This window comes from Ochotona curzoniae, unplaced genomic scaffold (genome assembly GCF_017591425.1).
Source record: "Ochotona curzoniae isolate NIBS_2020 unplaced genomic scaffold, NIBS_Ocur_1.0 contig_2321, whole genome shotgun sequence".
Classification (NCBI taxonomy): domain Eukaryota; kingdom Metazoa; phylum Chordata; class Mammalia; order Lagomorpha; family Ochotonidae; genus Ochotona; species Ochotona curzoniae.
The window spans coordinates 12,453,770-12,471,049 of NW_024465421.1; the positions used below are offsets into that span (position 1 = coordinate 12,453,770).

The window sequence follows — 17,280 nt, forward strand, 5'->3', positions numbered from 1 at the left end:
GCCACCTTTGTCGTTAGCGTGTGGCTTGATGGATTTTTCCTGTCCCCATCTACACACTCGCCACAATGAGGGGCTACTGAATAGGGCAGTGTTTTCTGTTTGTGTAGTTCCCCACAGCTGTTTCCTATAGTAAGGACACTGGAAAACAATGACCTCATCGTTTGCACAAAAAACCCTTTTATATATGGTCGTGGAAAAGAAATCATTCAAAACGGAGTGATTTAAAGTTTTGTCCCGTTGTGTGTGCGTGCGTGCTTCTTGCTTGTTTCCTCCGCTAATGAATCGTTCGCTGGCTGTTCCTCAGATGACCTTTTGTGTTTCACAAACAGCATTTTCACAGCGGAGCGCATCGCATCCGGCTATCTTGGCTTGCACTCGATTGTGATCCTCCTCTGTGGAGAAGTCATTGTTTCATGCTGGGGACCGTGACAGTTCCTAAAGCAATTGGCCAGGCACCCAACATCTGTTGCTTCTTCCCCCCCAGTTGTCGGGCTCCGATGGTGGCAAGCAGTGTGTCCACAAACAGTTTGTACTGCGGGAGGTTTCGTGGGGCTGGTCAGGAGACGCCACCCTGGATGTCTGCCTCCACTTGGAAGAAAGCAGCCTGTCTAAGCTTGTCACTTTAACTCTTGGTTTTCTCATTTCCAACCCCCCTCCCCCCCAAGGTATATTTATTTAAAAGGCAGAGTTACAGGGGCGGGGGGAGAGACAGGGAGAGCTTCCATCTGCTGGCTTATTCCCCAAGTCGCCACTGGGCCAGGCCAAAGCTTGGAGCCTAGACCTGTCTGTGGTCTCCTGTGTGAGTGTCAGGGGTCCAAGTACTTGGGAATCTTCTTTCTGCTTTCCCAGGTGAATTGGCAGGAAACTGGATTGGAAATGGAGTAGCTGGGACTCGAATCCATGCCCACATGGGATGCCAACCTCACTGGCAGTGGCAAAACTTGCTGTACCCTAAAACTGGCCTTGGTATTCTCATTTTTTAAACAAGATTTATTTATTTATTTATTTTTATTGCAAAGTCAGATATACAGAGAGCAGGAGAGATAGAGAGGAAGATCTTCCCTCCTTTGATTCATTGCCCAACTGACCATGACGGCCGGTGCTATGCCAATCCAAAGCCAGGAGCCAGGAAATTCCTCCAGGTCTCCCAGGCGGGTGCAGGGTGCCAAGGCTTTGGGTCGTCCTCGATTACTTTCCCAGGCCACAAGCAGGGAGCTGGATGGGGAGTGGAGCTGCTGGGATTAGAACCAGTGACCGTATGGGATTCCGGCGCGTTCAAGGTGAGAACTTTAGCTGCTAGGCCACTGCGCCGGGCCCCCATTTCTCTTCTTTAAAAATCACCACTTTATACATACAAAATGTGGTGTAAACTTTTAGCTTGGTTTTTAAGCTTTTCCCTGGAGGGGCCCCACCTTCCATGTTTTCATCGGGAGTGAGTGGGACACAGGGAAAGAACTGAAGAGCCAGAGGCTGTGGTTTGCATTCCTGTAGTCCTGTGTCCTCCTTTATGATGCTTCCTCCGTGGATGGCTGTCAGGGACAGGTGGGGTGTCTGTGTGAAATGTCTGGCACAGAGCAGTGAATGCGCATTGCTAGTGTCAGGATCTCACACCCACCTGACCACCTTCCCGCCCTTCATTTATGCCTCATACTTGCACACTTGTCTTGCCTTTTCGCTCTTCTCCTTTGTGCATCCAGAGCTCACCGGTTCTTCGAGGCTCACGTTAAAAGCTACTCCTCCATGAAGTTTCCTTAACTCCCAGTAATTGAATGACTCTCATTTTATTTGAGAATTTTCTGTGGCGCTACTAGATGTATCTCATAATTACATTTAAATCACAGCAAGAATAGCGTAGTGTTCAGAAAGCTCTCTGAAGACCGCAGATGCACACTCAGCAGAGTATAGTGAGCCTTTGGGCACCCCCCAGCTTTGGTAGCTGGCACCCTGCGGGCGTTCCTCTTTCATCGTGGGACCTTTGCCTTTCTTCTCACAGGCTTTTGAAGCAAATTCCAAATATGCTTCCTGCAGAAGTAATTCAGTATATATCTTCGAAAGTTAGGCGTGCTTTGAAAATCACAGTGCCGTCCTCCACCTCAGGACAGTCCCCGTTGGTTCTTCAGTAGCACGAGCCGTCCACCTGTGTTTGCGTCTGCTGCTCATCCTGTCTGGACATGCGCGTGCCTCGGTGTGCGTGCCCAGCTTTCACAGCTCTGTGCTGGGGAGGACCCAGATGTTAGCGGATTGCCCAGTACCCACTAGATTGCTCACAGTCTGTCCATCTCAGTTTTTTTTTTTTCCTCTTATAATTTGCTTGTAGAATGGAATGCTGTTTGTTCGGTAGAGCAGTGTTTTGTGGATTGAGAGTAAGGACTCCTTATTTTTAAAATTTTCAATCTATCATGGATAGTTTGGAAACAAAATAGAAATGAATTATAGATAGTTGACATAAAAATATTGCATCTGTAAGAACAACCCCATTAAAATTATTATGTTCAGCAGACATAGTTATTGTTAATTTATAAATGCTTCTAAACATTTTTTTTTTTTTTTTAATTTCTGCACTTAAGTTGTATTGGACCTGTCCCTATATCATCCTTTGAAGAGCTCAACTGTGGAACTTTCCATAGTGTGAATTTTTTTTTTTTTTTTGTACTGTGTTTGCTAAGATCAAGTGTTTCTCTGTCCTTGTATTTCCGGTAGAATGGTAGTTGATTCAGAGCTGTGAGATTCAAGTTTAAACTTTTCCCCCCTTCCTTCCTGCTTTTTTGGTAAAACTACTTGTGTGGGTAGTGTTGTGAACTAGCTCTGGGAGGCCCATGCTGTCTGTGTCTTCCCTAATATCAGCAGGTACTGGCTCGGGTGCTCCTCCGGGGGGATGACCCATGCTGTCTGATTGTTTCCCTTCACATCAGCAGGTGCTGGTTCATGTGTTTATCTGGGGCTGGTGATGGGTGCAGTTCCAGTGGTTGGGCTCTCTCTTTACTCAGCTGGGACACTTGAACCAAAGTTCTGAGCCTCATCAATAATTGGCATACTCTGAAGTTAGTTTTATTGGAGAAAAGCTAGAAGAAAAATTTCTCGGGTTTTCTTAATTTTATTTTTTAGTTTTTAAAATAATTTCTGGATTTCCAAATATGGTTAGTCAAGTTTTTTAATGTTACAAACTCATGGCTTAAGCTTGTTCTATGTGTTCAACCAGTTACAGGTTTTTTTTTGTTTGTTTGTTTGTTTTTTAATTGGAAGAAGAGAAGGAGAGACAGAGAGAAAGATCTGTCATCTGCTGGTTTGCTCCTCAAATGGCCACAATGGCTGGAGCTGAGATAACCCAGGACAGGAGCTAGGAGCTCCTTCCACATCTCCCATGTGGGTGCAGGTCTCAAGGCTTTGGCCATCCTCTGCTGCTTTCCCAGGCCTTAGGCAGGGAGCTGGATGGGAACTGGAGCAGCTGGGACATGAACCAGTGCCCATAAGTGATTCTGGCACTTGGAGGCAGTGGATTAGCTGGTCGAGCCATTTCCCAGAACCCAATTACAGAGTTTAACCTGATGGTTGTCCTTGAGGTCCTGTGGTTGGCTAATGGGACTTGTTGACTTCCAGATCCTTTTGATATGGTACCTGTAATCTGTAAGGTCAAGAAATTGAGGTGTTCCAGTCTCATCTTGTCCTAGATCTGGAGTTATGATCTGTTTAAGGAGCCCTGGTTTCTTAGGTGCAAGAGTACAGGGATCCCATTCAGGACATTAGGGCTATTTGTGGTTCGTAAGAAATGAATGCTTCATTTTAAAGAGAAATCATATCTATTGCGGCCTTCTCCCTAGAGTCATACTCTCTCCATGCTGAAAGTCCTGTTCCTAACAACATTGCAAATCCTCATATGCATTATCCCACAGTGTACCTGTGACAGAGTAATGATCCCAGTGTAGCATGAGCATCTGAACGTGGTTTAAGATTTAAGTTTTGTTGTTGTCCGCAGCGTTTGCTCGCCAGGACTGTATATTTGCATTACTGTGTCTTATTCACTTGGAATAGTTGTCAGTGTGCTTTGTCACCAGTTGGATATAGCTAAAATCTTTCATGTTGAGTATGAGAGATTGCCCTTTAAAATATAATGTGTTGTGTAATTATGTAAAAAATGGAATATATGGCCTGAAGTAGAATCCACAAAACAGGAAGTATTAAAGGAAATGGCTGTGTCTCTGATTCCTATATTATATTGCTTTTCTCCTTAAGTCCTTATGATTTTTTCTTTTACCGTCTAAATGTAAGCAAATATAGATGAGGGCATATAAAATATGTGTGTATTATTTGTGTGTGTTCTCAGGTTGATAAGCAGTAGCACATTGTGTTTCATTATTTTTCCGTCTTGCTCTTTTCGCATAGCTGATCTGTGTTTGCCAGATGCCCTGTGCGGTGGGTTATGTCACTTCTTGCAGTGTTATAAGGCAGACACACATAGTATTCTTCCACTGCTGCAGGTGAGAAAACAGGCATTTCTGTACAGGTTTGCGATTCTGTGACGCCTCTTGTCCTGTGGGACTCAGTCCTGTGTGCTGAGTGTGTTCATGAGTTGTGTAACTGCTTTACTCTGAGCTGTGATGGAGGCAGAAAGGCTGTTGTTAAACTGCAAGGAAGGAAATCCAACTTCTGGAGAGCAGGCCATGGTTTTCTAGAGCCGGAGGAAGGGAAACGGCAAGAACTGTTCCCTGACCAGAGCTACTTCGAGAAATGACAGGAACATTAAGTGGGAGCAGTCTGTACTCTTCCCCTAAAATAAGAGTTCCTTATTTAAACAGTACAAGGCCAACTTGGTAAATCTCCCTCATTTTAGAGTCTTTATTTCATGGAAGTTGTGATAAATTAGGAGAGCTGGAGAAAAAACAAGTTCCTTTCAAAGCAGCAGCTCATGGAAAATAACTACTGGTTGATGATTTCATGATTTTAATAGTGACAGCCAGAGAGAAGAGGAAAGAGGAGAGCCGTGTGATTTCTCTGCAGTGGAATGGCTAGTGTGTTCATCTAATACACCCTGGGAGGAAGTGTTAGGGTGGGGTGGGGGCCTGGTGGGGCTGGCAGCTGCTTCTCTCAAGCTTCCCCTGGCAGCAGCATAGGGTGGGACCGAAAGGTGCCAGGATCCAGTCCTTTCTGCCAGCATTCTGAGCCAGGAATTTCAACAAGAATTTTTAAGTTGCTAATTAGGAAGTATCATTTTATTGTTTTAATTTGTATTTCTGTAATTAGTGGTAAGGTAGAACAGCCTGACCTATCAATTGTTTAAATTTTTAATTTTTAAAAAATGTATTTGGCAGAGAGAGACAGATTTTTTCATCTGCTGGTTCAATCTCAAAATGCCACAACAACTGTGGCTGGAACAAGATGAAGCCACGAGCCCGGAACGCCATCAGAGTCTCCCTTGTGGGTGGTGGGAATCCAAGTTCTTAAACCACCACCTGTTGCTTCCCAGTGTGCATACCAGCAGGAAGCTGGAGTTGAAAGTGGAGCTGGGATTTGAACTTGCACCGAGAGGATGTGGATGTCTCTGAACCACTGCACCCAGACCCATCGTTACCTGTGCATGGCTCAGGAGCCAGCCCCTGTTGACTGGCAAGGATGCGGTGTTGGCTGTGAAGGAGTAGGATGGGACAGGCCCCTGGTCCGAAAGCAGCTTCAGCCAATTAGGATTTACTGGAATGCTCTGGGTTTATGGCAGTATGAATGTATAATTTATAATGACACTGGCTAGATCTGCTTATAAATAATGTCTCTTGGTTACTACTAATTGGTTTTTCAGCTTTAAAAAATGCCATGGCAGAATAGTGCTTCAAAGCGAGGTCAGAGTGTTTTGGATCTGCTTAGAAGATTGTTCAAAAACATTTTAGATCTGTTACCATCAAATATTAATATCTTGAAGATCAAGAGGATGTGTACTTTGCTTTTTGTGTTACTGGTGTGTGTGTGTGTGTGTGTGTGTGTGTGTGTGTGTGTGTGTGTGTGTGTGTGTGTATGGAAGAAAAACGTGAATACTTGACTTAGTTCAAGACCTTAACTCAACCTTCTGCAGCTCTTTGCCTTGCCCACTTATGCCACCCCTGAAGAAGTGTGGGTCACTTTATTTCCACCCCACAGAGGGGTGCCACCGAGCTGAGTCAAGCTGGCATCTTCTCCTGGCCTGCCTTTGACCAGGAGCTGGCGTTGCTGTTGGTTCTCTTCCCAGGGCTAAGCTGTTGTCTCCCACCGCCTGGCAGGCCAGGGTGGCCTACAAGGACCTCTGGTCGGTGGTTGTGGGCATAAACCTCTTTGGTTTATTTCCTGCTCAGTTCCTGCCTCAGTAGTCATGCAGACAAAAAGTACGGTTTTAAGTCTCTATAGATCTATTATTTTTAAAACAGCTTTATGAAGATATTAGTGATGTAAAAATTATGTATGCTCAAGGCATGCAACGATGATGCTTTTACAACTCTTTTAAACACTTGCAGTGTTCCACAACAGCAGTACAGTGGTTTCTTAGATAGTTGAGTGGTTTTGAAGATGGGTGAAAGGTCGGAATCCACCTGCACCAGCAGAGCAGCTGGACCCCCGGAAGGTGGACACTCCCTTTCTCTTAGCTGAGGGGGCCGAGTGGGGATCCCCAGCCCCCCAGACATGGATGAATCAGTGTCTCCAGCCCTTCCCCCTGCTCCACCCTGAGACGCACAGGAGGCAGCCCTGTAGCCCTTTGCATGCTGCGACTTGATCTTCCCGCATAGTCCAAATTCCTGTGTATCCCTCAAACAATAACAGCTCTAGTAGATAAACTACTTTTTTGTTTCTGGTCCATATTTCAGTCAAGAAAGAATGCAAATTACAGCTGAAAAAAATTGATTAATGAAGATTTATTGAAAAGCAGATAAGCTCCCAGAATTGTCAGATTTAGTGCAGCCAGGGCTCAGTCTCCAGCACATTTTTCTATCTGCCTTGACCAAGTTCTCAGTCACCTGAGAGGAAAAGTCATTTGAAGCTGCTTCATCCAAAAATTCTGGAGAAAGTGTTTGATGGCTTCTCCTTCTTCTTCTTTTTTTAAGATTTGTTTATTTTTATTGGAAATTCAGATATACAGAGAGAAGAGACAGATATACAGACAGAAGATCTTCTGTCTAATGATAGACTCCCCAGGTGGCTGTAGTGGCCAGAGCTGAGCCAATCCAAAGCCAGGGGCCAGGAGCTTGTTCTGAGTTTCCCATATGGTTGCAGGGTCCCAAGGCTTTGGGCCATCCTCGACTGCTTTCCCAGGCCACAGGCAGGGAGCTGGATGGGAAGTAGGGCCACCGGGATTAGAACTGGTGCCCATATGGGATTCCAGCACATGCAAGGTGAGGACTTTTAGCCACTAGGCTACTGCGCTGGGCCCTTGATGGATTTTTTTAATTAGTTGAAGTTGAAAGACCTCAGTAGCTTTGGACAAGTTAGTTCACTTTTCTGGACCCCAATTTTTTCCTCTGTAAATGACAAACATGACAACAATAATACATAGAGGGAAGTTGATTGGAGTAAGTTTTATAGGAAAACAGCGGGATTGAGAATGAGGGCTTGACACGTCCTCTCCTGTCCTGTCTCGGGATGTGGTAGTACCACGGAGCGAGTCCTTTGTACTTTGCCCTTGCTGTTGAAGCGCATGATAGCATCTGTGTACAGTTCCAGAACGTAGGAAATGCTCTGTGGTCTCAGGAAAGCCCATACTCGTCCTGCTCCTGTCTTTAGCTGGAAGGAGAGAGATGAGGGTCGGGAGAGCACGCGGCGAGGAGAGGATGATGGGGGTGTCCTGGGACCCTCACGGTCAGGCTCCCGTCTTTCTATACGGGCTGTGTTTGCAGCACAGACTGATCCGCTGAGTGCTTAGAGGGCTCTTGCTGAGCTGTTGGGAATCTGTGCAGCTTGTTCGTCTTGCTGAATCGCTTGTAGAATATTCTTGTTCATGGATTTTCCTTTTATCCAGCCCCTTCAACCATATTGAAAGCCCTGGTTTTGTGGTTTAACTTACTATAATTTCTTGAAATGCAGGAACCATTGCACAACCCTTAATTGCAGCTTTTTCTTAGAGCTAGCTGTCCTCTCCTAGTCTTCATTTCACCAGCGAGTCTTTGTCTCCAAGATTATGGTATGTAGGATTTTTGTTTAAAATCCAAAGTTAATTTTTTTTTTTTTTTAAATCAGTGCTGCATATATCCTTTACTATCCCAGTCTGTCTAACTCCTGAGTCTGGGATGTGAGCAGCATCTGTGCTCGAGTTATGCTGGGTTGGGCCTTCTGTCTGGAACAGCTGGAATTCTGTGCTAGGAGTCTCACGCTTTTCCCTGTGCCCGAACATGGAAGAATCCAGAGGATGCTGTTCCTGCGGTTTCTTTTCCATTTGAGATAAAAGCCCTTTTCCCTCTACTTCCTGCATTTTCCTTTCTGAATCCCTCCCTCTCCTTCCTTCCCGCCTTCCCTCCCACCCTTGTCCTGCTGAGAAAGGAGAGGGAGAGGGTTGGTTTGAGGTTGGGGCAGGAGGGCATTCCAGTCAGAGAAAGTTGGAGGCTGTAGGGTCTCCTTCACGGGCCTGATGTTGCCACAGCTGCTTGGTACTGCAGCCTCAGTGGAATTTGTGCTTCTCCTGTGCTAGAAGGTCTGCATCAGAGCTGAGGCTGGGGAGAGTGAGGGGCCCAGAGCCCTAGAGGGTGGCCACGGCTGCCGTCTGTGCCCTGGGCTGGATGCACCATGCCATCACATGGCCTCCTTTCTCTGTTGCTGTGTTTTTATGGACCACATCTGCTTTTACAATATCCATCCATTTGTACAAACTTCATGCCTTATGTTTTATGTATTCTTTAGCAATTTAATAGGTGTCTGAAAGATAGAGTCAGAAGATATCCATATCTTAAGACAGGCTTTGGTCTGTTATTTCCCATAGCAGGCCAGAGAGCAAACTTCACTTTTAGATACTGTCTGCAGACGTAGCCAGTTGTATTTCATCTGTTCTTCTCTCTTAAACTGTGAAGACATGCTGAGTATACCTTATCTAAAGGGCTTGGGACCAGAAGCATGTGGCATTTTGCATTTTTTTTTTTTTTAGATTTTGTTAATATTTGCATGAGGATAATGAGCTATGTTGGCGAGAGGACCCAAGTGTAAACACGAAATTCATTTAGGGTCAGTGTACAGCATCTGCTTGTGGCCTGAGGTGGTTGTCTGCAGCGTGGGGAGGACATTGCGTTGTGATAGGCCACCTGTCCATGAAGTCAGATGTGACATCTTCCATCATGTTGACACATAAGAAGTTTCAGATTTTGGATTAAGGATGCTCCACTTCCTGCTTCTCTCTTCTCTCATGTCTAAACAAATAGCTTTGCCCACACAGACTTCTTTTCTTTTCTGAGCTATGTTCTCAACTCTTTCTTTGTTTTGTTTTGTCTATAAGAGGAAAAACTCCAAATACTTTGTTTAAGTATAAGTAAAAAATTTCTTGAATTAAAACTCTGCTAGTTTTTTTTTCCAACTTTTACTTCATTATTTACAGTAGAATGTATAAGATTCAGGTAGTACATTCAGTTTAATATTTTTCTGAAAAGCATTGTACTCAAATTCAGGGTCCACATTCTATTTTTTTGAAATAAAAGTAACACATTTCAGTGATTTCTCAGATTGTATTAAAATGATTATCAATGTTATAAAAACTATAGAATTACAGAAGTATTAATTTTAGGAAAGCAAGCAAAAGAATAAGGTCTATGAGAAAGTAATAAGAAGCAAACTAAAGCCCCACTGTGTGCGGCGTGGAATATAAACTGAATGCTTGCTGGGCCCCTGGAGTGGGGAGCAGGGTGAAGATGAGGAGTGCCTGGGCCCCCCAGCCGTCGGACACACGAGTCCCAGGCTGCACGCATCGCCTCAGTATCCAGCAGCGAAGGCAGTTGAGCTCGACTCAGGTCTGCTCGTTCCCAGAATTTTTCATTTGCTGTGACACACACTGAACAGTTGACTATTAGATTATTCTGCGTTTTGTTTTGTCTGGGAACAAGGTCAGAGGAGACGTGCTCCCCTGGGTGGTTCTCAGTGTCCTGAGGGGTCCAGGAGACAGGAAGAGGAGCTTGGGCATCTGGGATGTGTGCCGTTTCTTTTCCTGATCTTCCCGTTGGAGTGGTGATGCAGGGTGCGGTTCTCCCAGAGCTGTTTCTGTCCTAGTTATGGAGGGCTGTGGGAGGCCTGGTGCCTGTTGAGTCGTGCTGGGCAAAAAAATCTTGCTGAGCAGCCTTCGCACACAGCGATTGGTGGAGATGTGCTGAGTGAGTTGAAGTGATAGTGATAAGAAACAGAAATAAGTTTAATCCCATCCTGATAAAGAATTGAATATCATCTCCACCCATAAACTTGGACAACGGTGTGTAAAATATCTGATGCGTAAGGTAAAGTTTGATTTGTGTTTTGGGATGCTGGTGCCATTAGCCCTGACCAGTGCCCCCTCTGTTCCCAGTAGAAGTAGATAATGAGGGCTCTAAAGAGAAACGTGCTGTCCTCCCGAGCCTGCCCTGACCCAGCCACACACCGGGAGATTTGTTACTCGGCTGGCAGAGTTGAGCCTTGCACTTGACCTCTGTCCTCGGTGTCCTCCACAAACAGCACCGAGCACACCCGGGCCAGGCTGAAGCCAAGTGCTTCTTCCAGGTCTCACATGTAGGTGCAGTGGATCATCTGCTGCTTTTCCAGGCACATTAGCTGGGAGCTGGCTTAGAAGTGGAGCAGCTCAGATTTGAACCAGTACCTGTATGGAATACTGGTGTTGCAGGTGGCAGTTTAGTTTGCTTTGCCACAAAGTCAGTCCCAGTACTTTATAACCCAAATTACAAATGTTTTCCTATTTTTAAAAAACATCTCTGAGATACTAGAGTGTTAGCTGTCGTGTATCCAGTGGTTCATTCCCTCACATGCCCGCAATAGCTGGGACTTGGCTGTACTGGACCCGGCCAGGACCAGAAACTGGGAGGTCAGGACAGGTCCTCCGTGTGGGCAGTAGGAACTCGGCCGCTTGGCACGGGCCGTCACTGTGCCTTTATGCCTTTATGCCTTTTCATCTCTGTTATCATTTTCTCTTTTTCAGTTTTTGGGCCTGCTTTATCTTTCTTCAGCCTTTCTCTTCCACTTCTTGGGATTCCATTCTCCTGTTCTTTTTCTGGGTGGTCTGGTCTGCTCTGAGGTCCCACCTGGAGGCTGTGCTCCCACCTGCTGTCTTGTGGTTAAGTCTGAGCGACCCCTGCCTGTGATTTCCTCCTTGCCCTGTGCCTGGTGTGTGCACCCCGGGGCATGCCAGTTTTCTTTCCTCACGTTAGGTGCAGCATAAGTTCATGTTGACAACTCCAGGAGCTTCACTTTAGCTTTCCTCTTGGCTTAGCTCTAACTTTCTCTCTGACCGAGGCACTTGCCTCTGCCACCACTACCCCGTCTTGTTTTGCTTTATGCATCCACTCTTCACCTCTCGGCCTCACTGGGCTTTTAGTGCCTTACTACGAGATCTTGAAAATGTATCTTACGTAAACATTTATCATTTCAACACAATCATTTTGAATAAGTAAAGCCTGTTGAAGGTTTCAAGGGAAGCTTGTAATCTCCTTACTGGGTAAGTCGTAGAGTCCTGCACTGCAGAGTGGCGCTGCGGTCCGCGATGGCTTTGTGGTCCCAGCCTTGTGTTGCCCAGAGGTACATGGCAGAGTGTGCAGTGACGTTCACCCAACAGAGAGGTCACCCCGCAATGCGTTTGTTGTAACGTATTGCCACCCTTAAGCACCACATAGCTATCTTCATTGCAGAGGATTAGAAAATACAGAAAGTGAGAAGAAAAGAAAGCATCTCTAATTCCCTCACCTAAACGCACCACTTGGAATTTGTCATCGTAAAACTTTGTGTCTGTACCTGTGTGGGCATGCATACATTTCTAACAAGAATATGTCCATTCTTCACACTACTGGTTTATAGCCTATCTTCCTATTTAACAGAACTGTATTTTTTGTTTTAAAGTGGTTTTATTTCTTTATAATGAAAGTCAAAATGGGGTGGAGGGGAGGGGATCTTCCAGCCACTGGTTCAGTCTCCAGATGGCTGCAACACTCTTCTTCCAGGGCTTCCACGTGGGTGGCAGGTGCTGAAGTACTTGGGTTGTTATCTGCTGCCCTCACAGGCCATTAGAAGGGAGCAGAATCGGAAATAGACCAGCTGGGACATGAAGTAGTCCATAGGAGATGCTGGTGAAGCAGGTGGCAGCTTTACTTGCTATGTCAGAACACCAGCCCCAGCTGTATTTCCCCCCCCCCCCCAGTGGGTATGCCATGTAGTTGTTATTGTAAACTGCTGATGAATATCTTAGAAGTCTTGGCATGCTATTCTTTTTTTTTTTCTTCGTTTTTGACAATCTTTACATAGTTGATTAGGGCACAAAGAGTCAAGGGCTACAGGTAAGTGGATAAGACTGTTGTTTCCACATTATTGCTTTTTTCCCCTGTATCTGGGGTAAAGGGGGAGATAAATCGGGAAACCCCATCCAGCCTCCCATCCGTCCCAGGTCCCCGATGTGGGGCATGCTCCGAGGGTCCTGCTCAAGTGGTTGTGATAATTCTACAGTTCTGAATTGCTGCCAGTCTCGTCTTTCAAGCATGATGAAATTGCTGCATAATCCACTGGTTGACACAGCCCATCTTAGAGTCTCTCTTTGCCCAGATTTTCACTGCCAACACAAGGCTGGAGTAGTTGATTGATTTGTTCTGTCCTCTGTCCTCTGTTGTGGTACCACGTGTCCTCTGCAGGTTCTGATGGACTGCCATATATTTCATGTGTACCTGGATATGCTGTCTACTGCTCCGTCTGAGCCTCTGAGGAGGCTTGCACTCTGTGGCAGACCATGGAACCTGCACTTCTGTTCATTGTTGGGCTTCTGAGTTTGGCAGTTCGTTTGGGGAGATCCCCAAAGAAATTTTGGCTGAGGTGATCCCAGATGAGATTCATGTGTGTACTTGCTAGTACAGAGCCTGGCACAGTCCATCGCCCCCAATCAGCTGGTGGTTGCAATCACTGGGTCAGTTCTGTTTTCAACCCTGTCTTCACACAAACCAATGGGTGTTGCAGCCCGACCTGATTCTGGCCAGCACACACTCAGCCCTCACAAAAACCAGTGGGAGCTGCAACCTACAATAATACCTACCAGGCCTGCCTCCCTGCCCTGGTTCCCATGCTTGCCTCTGTGTATTGCAGACTTGTCTGGTCTGTCCCACCTCCCATTCAGCTCTTCTACATGTCAATGGACATTGAAGCCTAGTTCAACTCAACCAGGCCTAATTTCCAGCCCACGCACATGCTGGTGGGTGCCGTTCTGTGCAGCCAGTTCTGCCCTAGTCCTGGTTTTCATGCTATCTGGTGGGAGTGGTAACTCAAGAGGGAGGTGCCCATTATCTCCCTCCTGGGTCCACTCCCAGATCATGCACTTTCTGGGTGGTTGTGCCATTCAACTTGACAGAATTAGCCCCCGTGCCAGCATCTGCCATCTGATGCTGTGGCACAGCCAAACCAACCCTCACCCATTCTGATTTATGCTCGCACCAGTTGGGACAGTTAACCAAGCCTGGCTCTTTCCTGATCTGGTTCACATGAGGCCCAGACCTGTATTTTTTTCATTTTTCTCCCAGTGGGTATGCCATGTAGTTGTTACTGTAAACTGATGAATATCTTCTCAGAAGTCTTGTCATGCTATTCTTATGGTTTCTTTTAGATCTACTTCTGAAAGTAGGATTGCTGGTTAAGTGGGACTCAGGGCCTTTGGTATATGTTTCTGGGGGTGAGGTTTTTACATTTAGCCTCTGGTTGTACATCGCTATGCACTGAACCTGCTTAAGATCCTGCTTCCCCCACCCTCTGCCCCCCTCAGGAGTTTGAATACATAGCTTTGTTTCTGGAGCCAGTAACTCCCCTGTTCACACTGATTTCTTTACCTGTGCAGAGTATCGTGTCAAAGAACGCACTGCAGTATCGAGGAAATTCCCAGCACGATGCCCAGGAGTTCCTGCTGTGGCTTTTGGACCGAGTTCACGAAGACCTCAATCACGCTGTAAAGCAGAGTGGCCAGCCCCCCGTGAAGGTGAGGACACGCGCTTGGCCGGGCGGTCAGCGAGAGACAGCGTCTGGGTCCTTTTCCCAGACCTCTGCTGAGGACTTGGTGCCTGGGTCTAGTTGATAGCTGTAATGGTGCTGGCTGGGCATTAAATCCAGTGGTTACTTAGAGGGTGTTTCACCCTGGTTACTTCAAGAGACATTGTCCTCAAGGAACTTTTACAGTCTGGGAGAGAAGTACTTGCATGTCTGACTACCTTTAGACTAACACTAAGTAATTCCATCTCACAGAACTGTTTTTAAAATGGAATACATTTCCTTTCTAACCTAGTGAGATACATGCCCTGCAGGTCACTGAAATGAGCATACACCCAAAGGAAGTGATGGAAGCTTTGCTGCTGAGATTGGATTTGAGCACAGTAGCTGAGCCTCTAGAATGTTCTAACTGGGAAAATTCATGAGTCTTTCAACTTTTATACATATAATCGTAATATAGTGAATAAAATGATTTATATAATATGAATAGATAAGACTTAAGAGTTACATCCTCATGCAGCTTTTGAAGTTCTTGATAATTCTGCTTTGTACTTCAAATTTTAAACCTCCAATCTGGTAAATTGTTGTTCTGGTTGAAGGTCATTTTGTGCCAAACTTTACCCTATCCTGTCATGTGACTGTGTATGTGTGGCCGACTCGCCCACCAAGTGGCAACACCCCTCATAGAAGGCCAGACACTGTGTCTTCTGTTTTCTTTATATCCCAGTGTCCTGGACACTGTTCCCTGCGTGTGCTGGCAGAGGGTCAGTAACCAGTGGTCAGAGGGAGGGGCTTGGACAGGTAAAAGTATGGAGTATTATGTGATGAGACACCATGGATAGCACAGTAAAAGATGCCAAAGAATCAAGGCATGGTAAGAAAGTGGTTGGAATCGTTTTCTGGAAGGGCTTTGGGTGGGAGACTCAGTGCTGGGGGAAGATTAGAGAGCTGCCCAACTGCACGGACAGGGTGAAGATGGTCCATGGAGGTGAGTCCCTGTGACCCAAGAGCAGGTACCTGTGCGTGAAGCATCTGCACGAGGTGTGTGCAGCGTGTAATGAGAGTCAGGAACATTTGTGATGTTCTAGGTCCATCTTCAATCAAGAATTGGCACTTCTAGTCTGTGAAATTGTACTTTCCTTCTCTTTAGCCCCCGTCGGAGACTGACATGATGCCTGAGGGACCTTCTTTTCCTGTCTGTAGCACTTTTGTACAAGAACTTTTTCAAGCCCAGTACAGGTATGAGCAAATGGAGTGTTCCTTCTTATTTTGCTTACTGCAGGTTTGGGTGATCTTAACGGGGGTGTCTCACGTTTTTGTTTTTGAAGGTCTTCGTTGACATGTCCCCATTGTCAGAAACAAAGCAACACTTTTGACCCTTTCCTCTGCATTTCCTTGCCAATTCCTCTGCCACATACCAGGTAAGGACAGACTCAGGAAAACAAGACTGCATTTTGATGGTGTTCGTCTTCTGCTGGAGGTGCCTATCAGGTCTTCTCACTTAGTTAGGCAAATCAGACGATTGGTGAAAAGTTGAAGCCAATCTCTGTCAACTCCTCACAGAAGTCAGTTTCCGGGGAAACAGGTGCACAGGGCAGGTAGGCGCTGTGGCTGGTTAGGTGATCGTCCACAGATAGCATTGGGCTGGGAGTAACTTACAGACCGTCCAAAGGCCTTACTGTGTGCTTTGAATTACCACTTTTATTTGTAACTGTTTTCCAAAGTGTCCAGCAGTTGTACTGTTTTAAATGTGAAAAGTGTGTTGTGTGTGTGTGTGTATATATGTATATACGTATAAAGATTTATTTATTTATTTATTTATTTTTAAAGATTTATTTTTATTATTTTTTTATTGGAAAGGCGGATATACAGAGAGGAGAGACAGAGAGGAAGATCTTCCATCCGATGATTCACTCCCCAAGTGAGCGCAACGGGTCGATACTATGCCGATCCGAAGCCAGGAGCCTCTTCCGGGTCTCCCACGCGGGTGCAGGTTCCCAAAGCCTTGGGCCGTCCTCGACTGCTTTCCCAGGCCACAGGCAGGGAGCTGGAAGGGAAGCGGGGCCGCCGGGATTAGAACCGGCGCCCATATGGGATCCCGGGCGTGCTAGGCGAGGACTTAACCACTTGCGCCACCGCGCCGGGCCCTATTTATTTATTTTAAAAAAGTTACCAAGAGGGAAGAAGGGAGATCTCCATCCACTAGTTCAATCCCCAGATGACGGCAGCAGTCAGTTCTGGGCCAGGCTGAGGCCAGGAGCGTCATCCTGGTCTCCCATGTGGGTGGTGGAGGCCCAGACTCCTGAGCTGTCTTCCACTGCTTTTCCCAGTCCGTGAGCAGGGCACTAGATTGGAAATGAAGCAGCTGGACCCAAACCAGGTCCTGAATGGGATGTCAGCCTCATGGGTGGCCACCTCATCTGCTGTGCCCCAGTGCCAGTCTCAGGTGTATTATGTTTTTATTTTATGCCCTTTTCAAAGCTCTTAGCTATTGTTTGATAGTTCTGTTTAGCACCAAATGAAATTTCCCATGTAGCTTCTAAATAAAGGTATGGCTTAGCTTCAGTTTGTGTTGATTTCAGAGCAGGTTTATTTTCCATTTTCTGTATGGCTCATGGATTTCACACTTCTTTTTTGTACCAAAGTTCATTTTTATGTCTTCATTCCATTTTTCTCTGAGTTGTTTAAAGTGCCCTCCTAGCTGAGCTGACACAGGTAACTAACCGGAAGCTCTGGCCTTGGTCTGTGCAGGCCTCTCTACGTCACCGTCGTGTATCAGGGCAAATGCTCTCACTGCATGAGGATTGGCGTGGCCGTGCCTCTGTCCGGGACTGTTGCCAGACTGCGGGAAGCCGTGTCTGTGGAAACAAAGATCCCCACTGATCAGGTAATGGGCCCGCTAAGACCAAGTACATGTGACTCACTAAAACCTTGCCTTCTGTTCTCCTAGAACTTTTTAGAATTCTCTGCCAGTGTTGTTAGATAGAAATTGAAAACTTGTGTATAGTGTTGGGGGAAAAAGAAAAGGAAAGAAAATTAAGCCCCCCAAAGAGTAAAATAAAATGTAAAGAAAAATTTTGCATGTTTCATTTTTATTTAGTTATCTATTTTTAAACAGAAAAGCAATGACTTTACACTATGACC

General features: G+C 46.0%; 1 protein-coding gene across 2 annotated transcripts in view; it reads left to right on the forward strand.

The window, feature by feature from the left end:
* USP31 (ubiquitin specific peptidase 31) overlaps positions 1-17,280 on the forward strand; it is a 58,411-nt gene that overhangs the window by 12,707 nt on the left and 28,424 nt on the right. For both annotated transcript variants that reach the window (XM_040973206.1, XM_040973207.1), the window contains exons 2-5: positions 13,991-14,128; positions 15,287-15,375; positions 15,465-15,557; positions 16,888-17,023. In XM_040973206.1, coding sequence (XP_040829140.1) covers positions 13,991-14,128; positions 15,287-15,375; positions 15,465-15,557; positions 16,888-17,023 — 456 coding nt within the window. The remainder of the gene's footprint in view (positions 1-13,990; positions 14,129-15,286; positions 15,376-15,464; positions 15,558-16,887; positions 17,024-17,280) is intronic.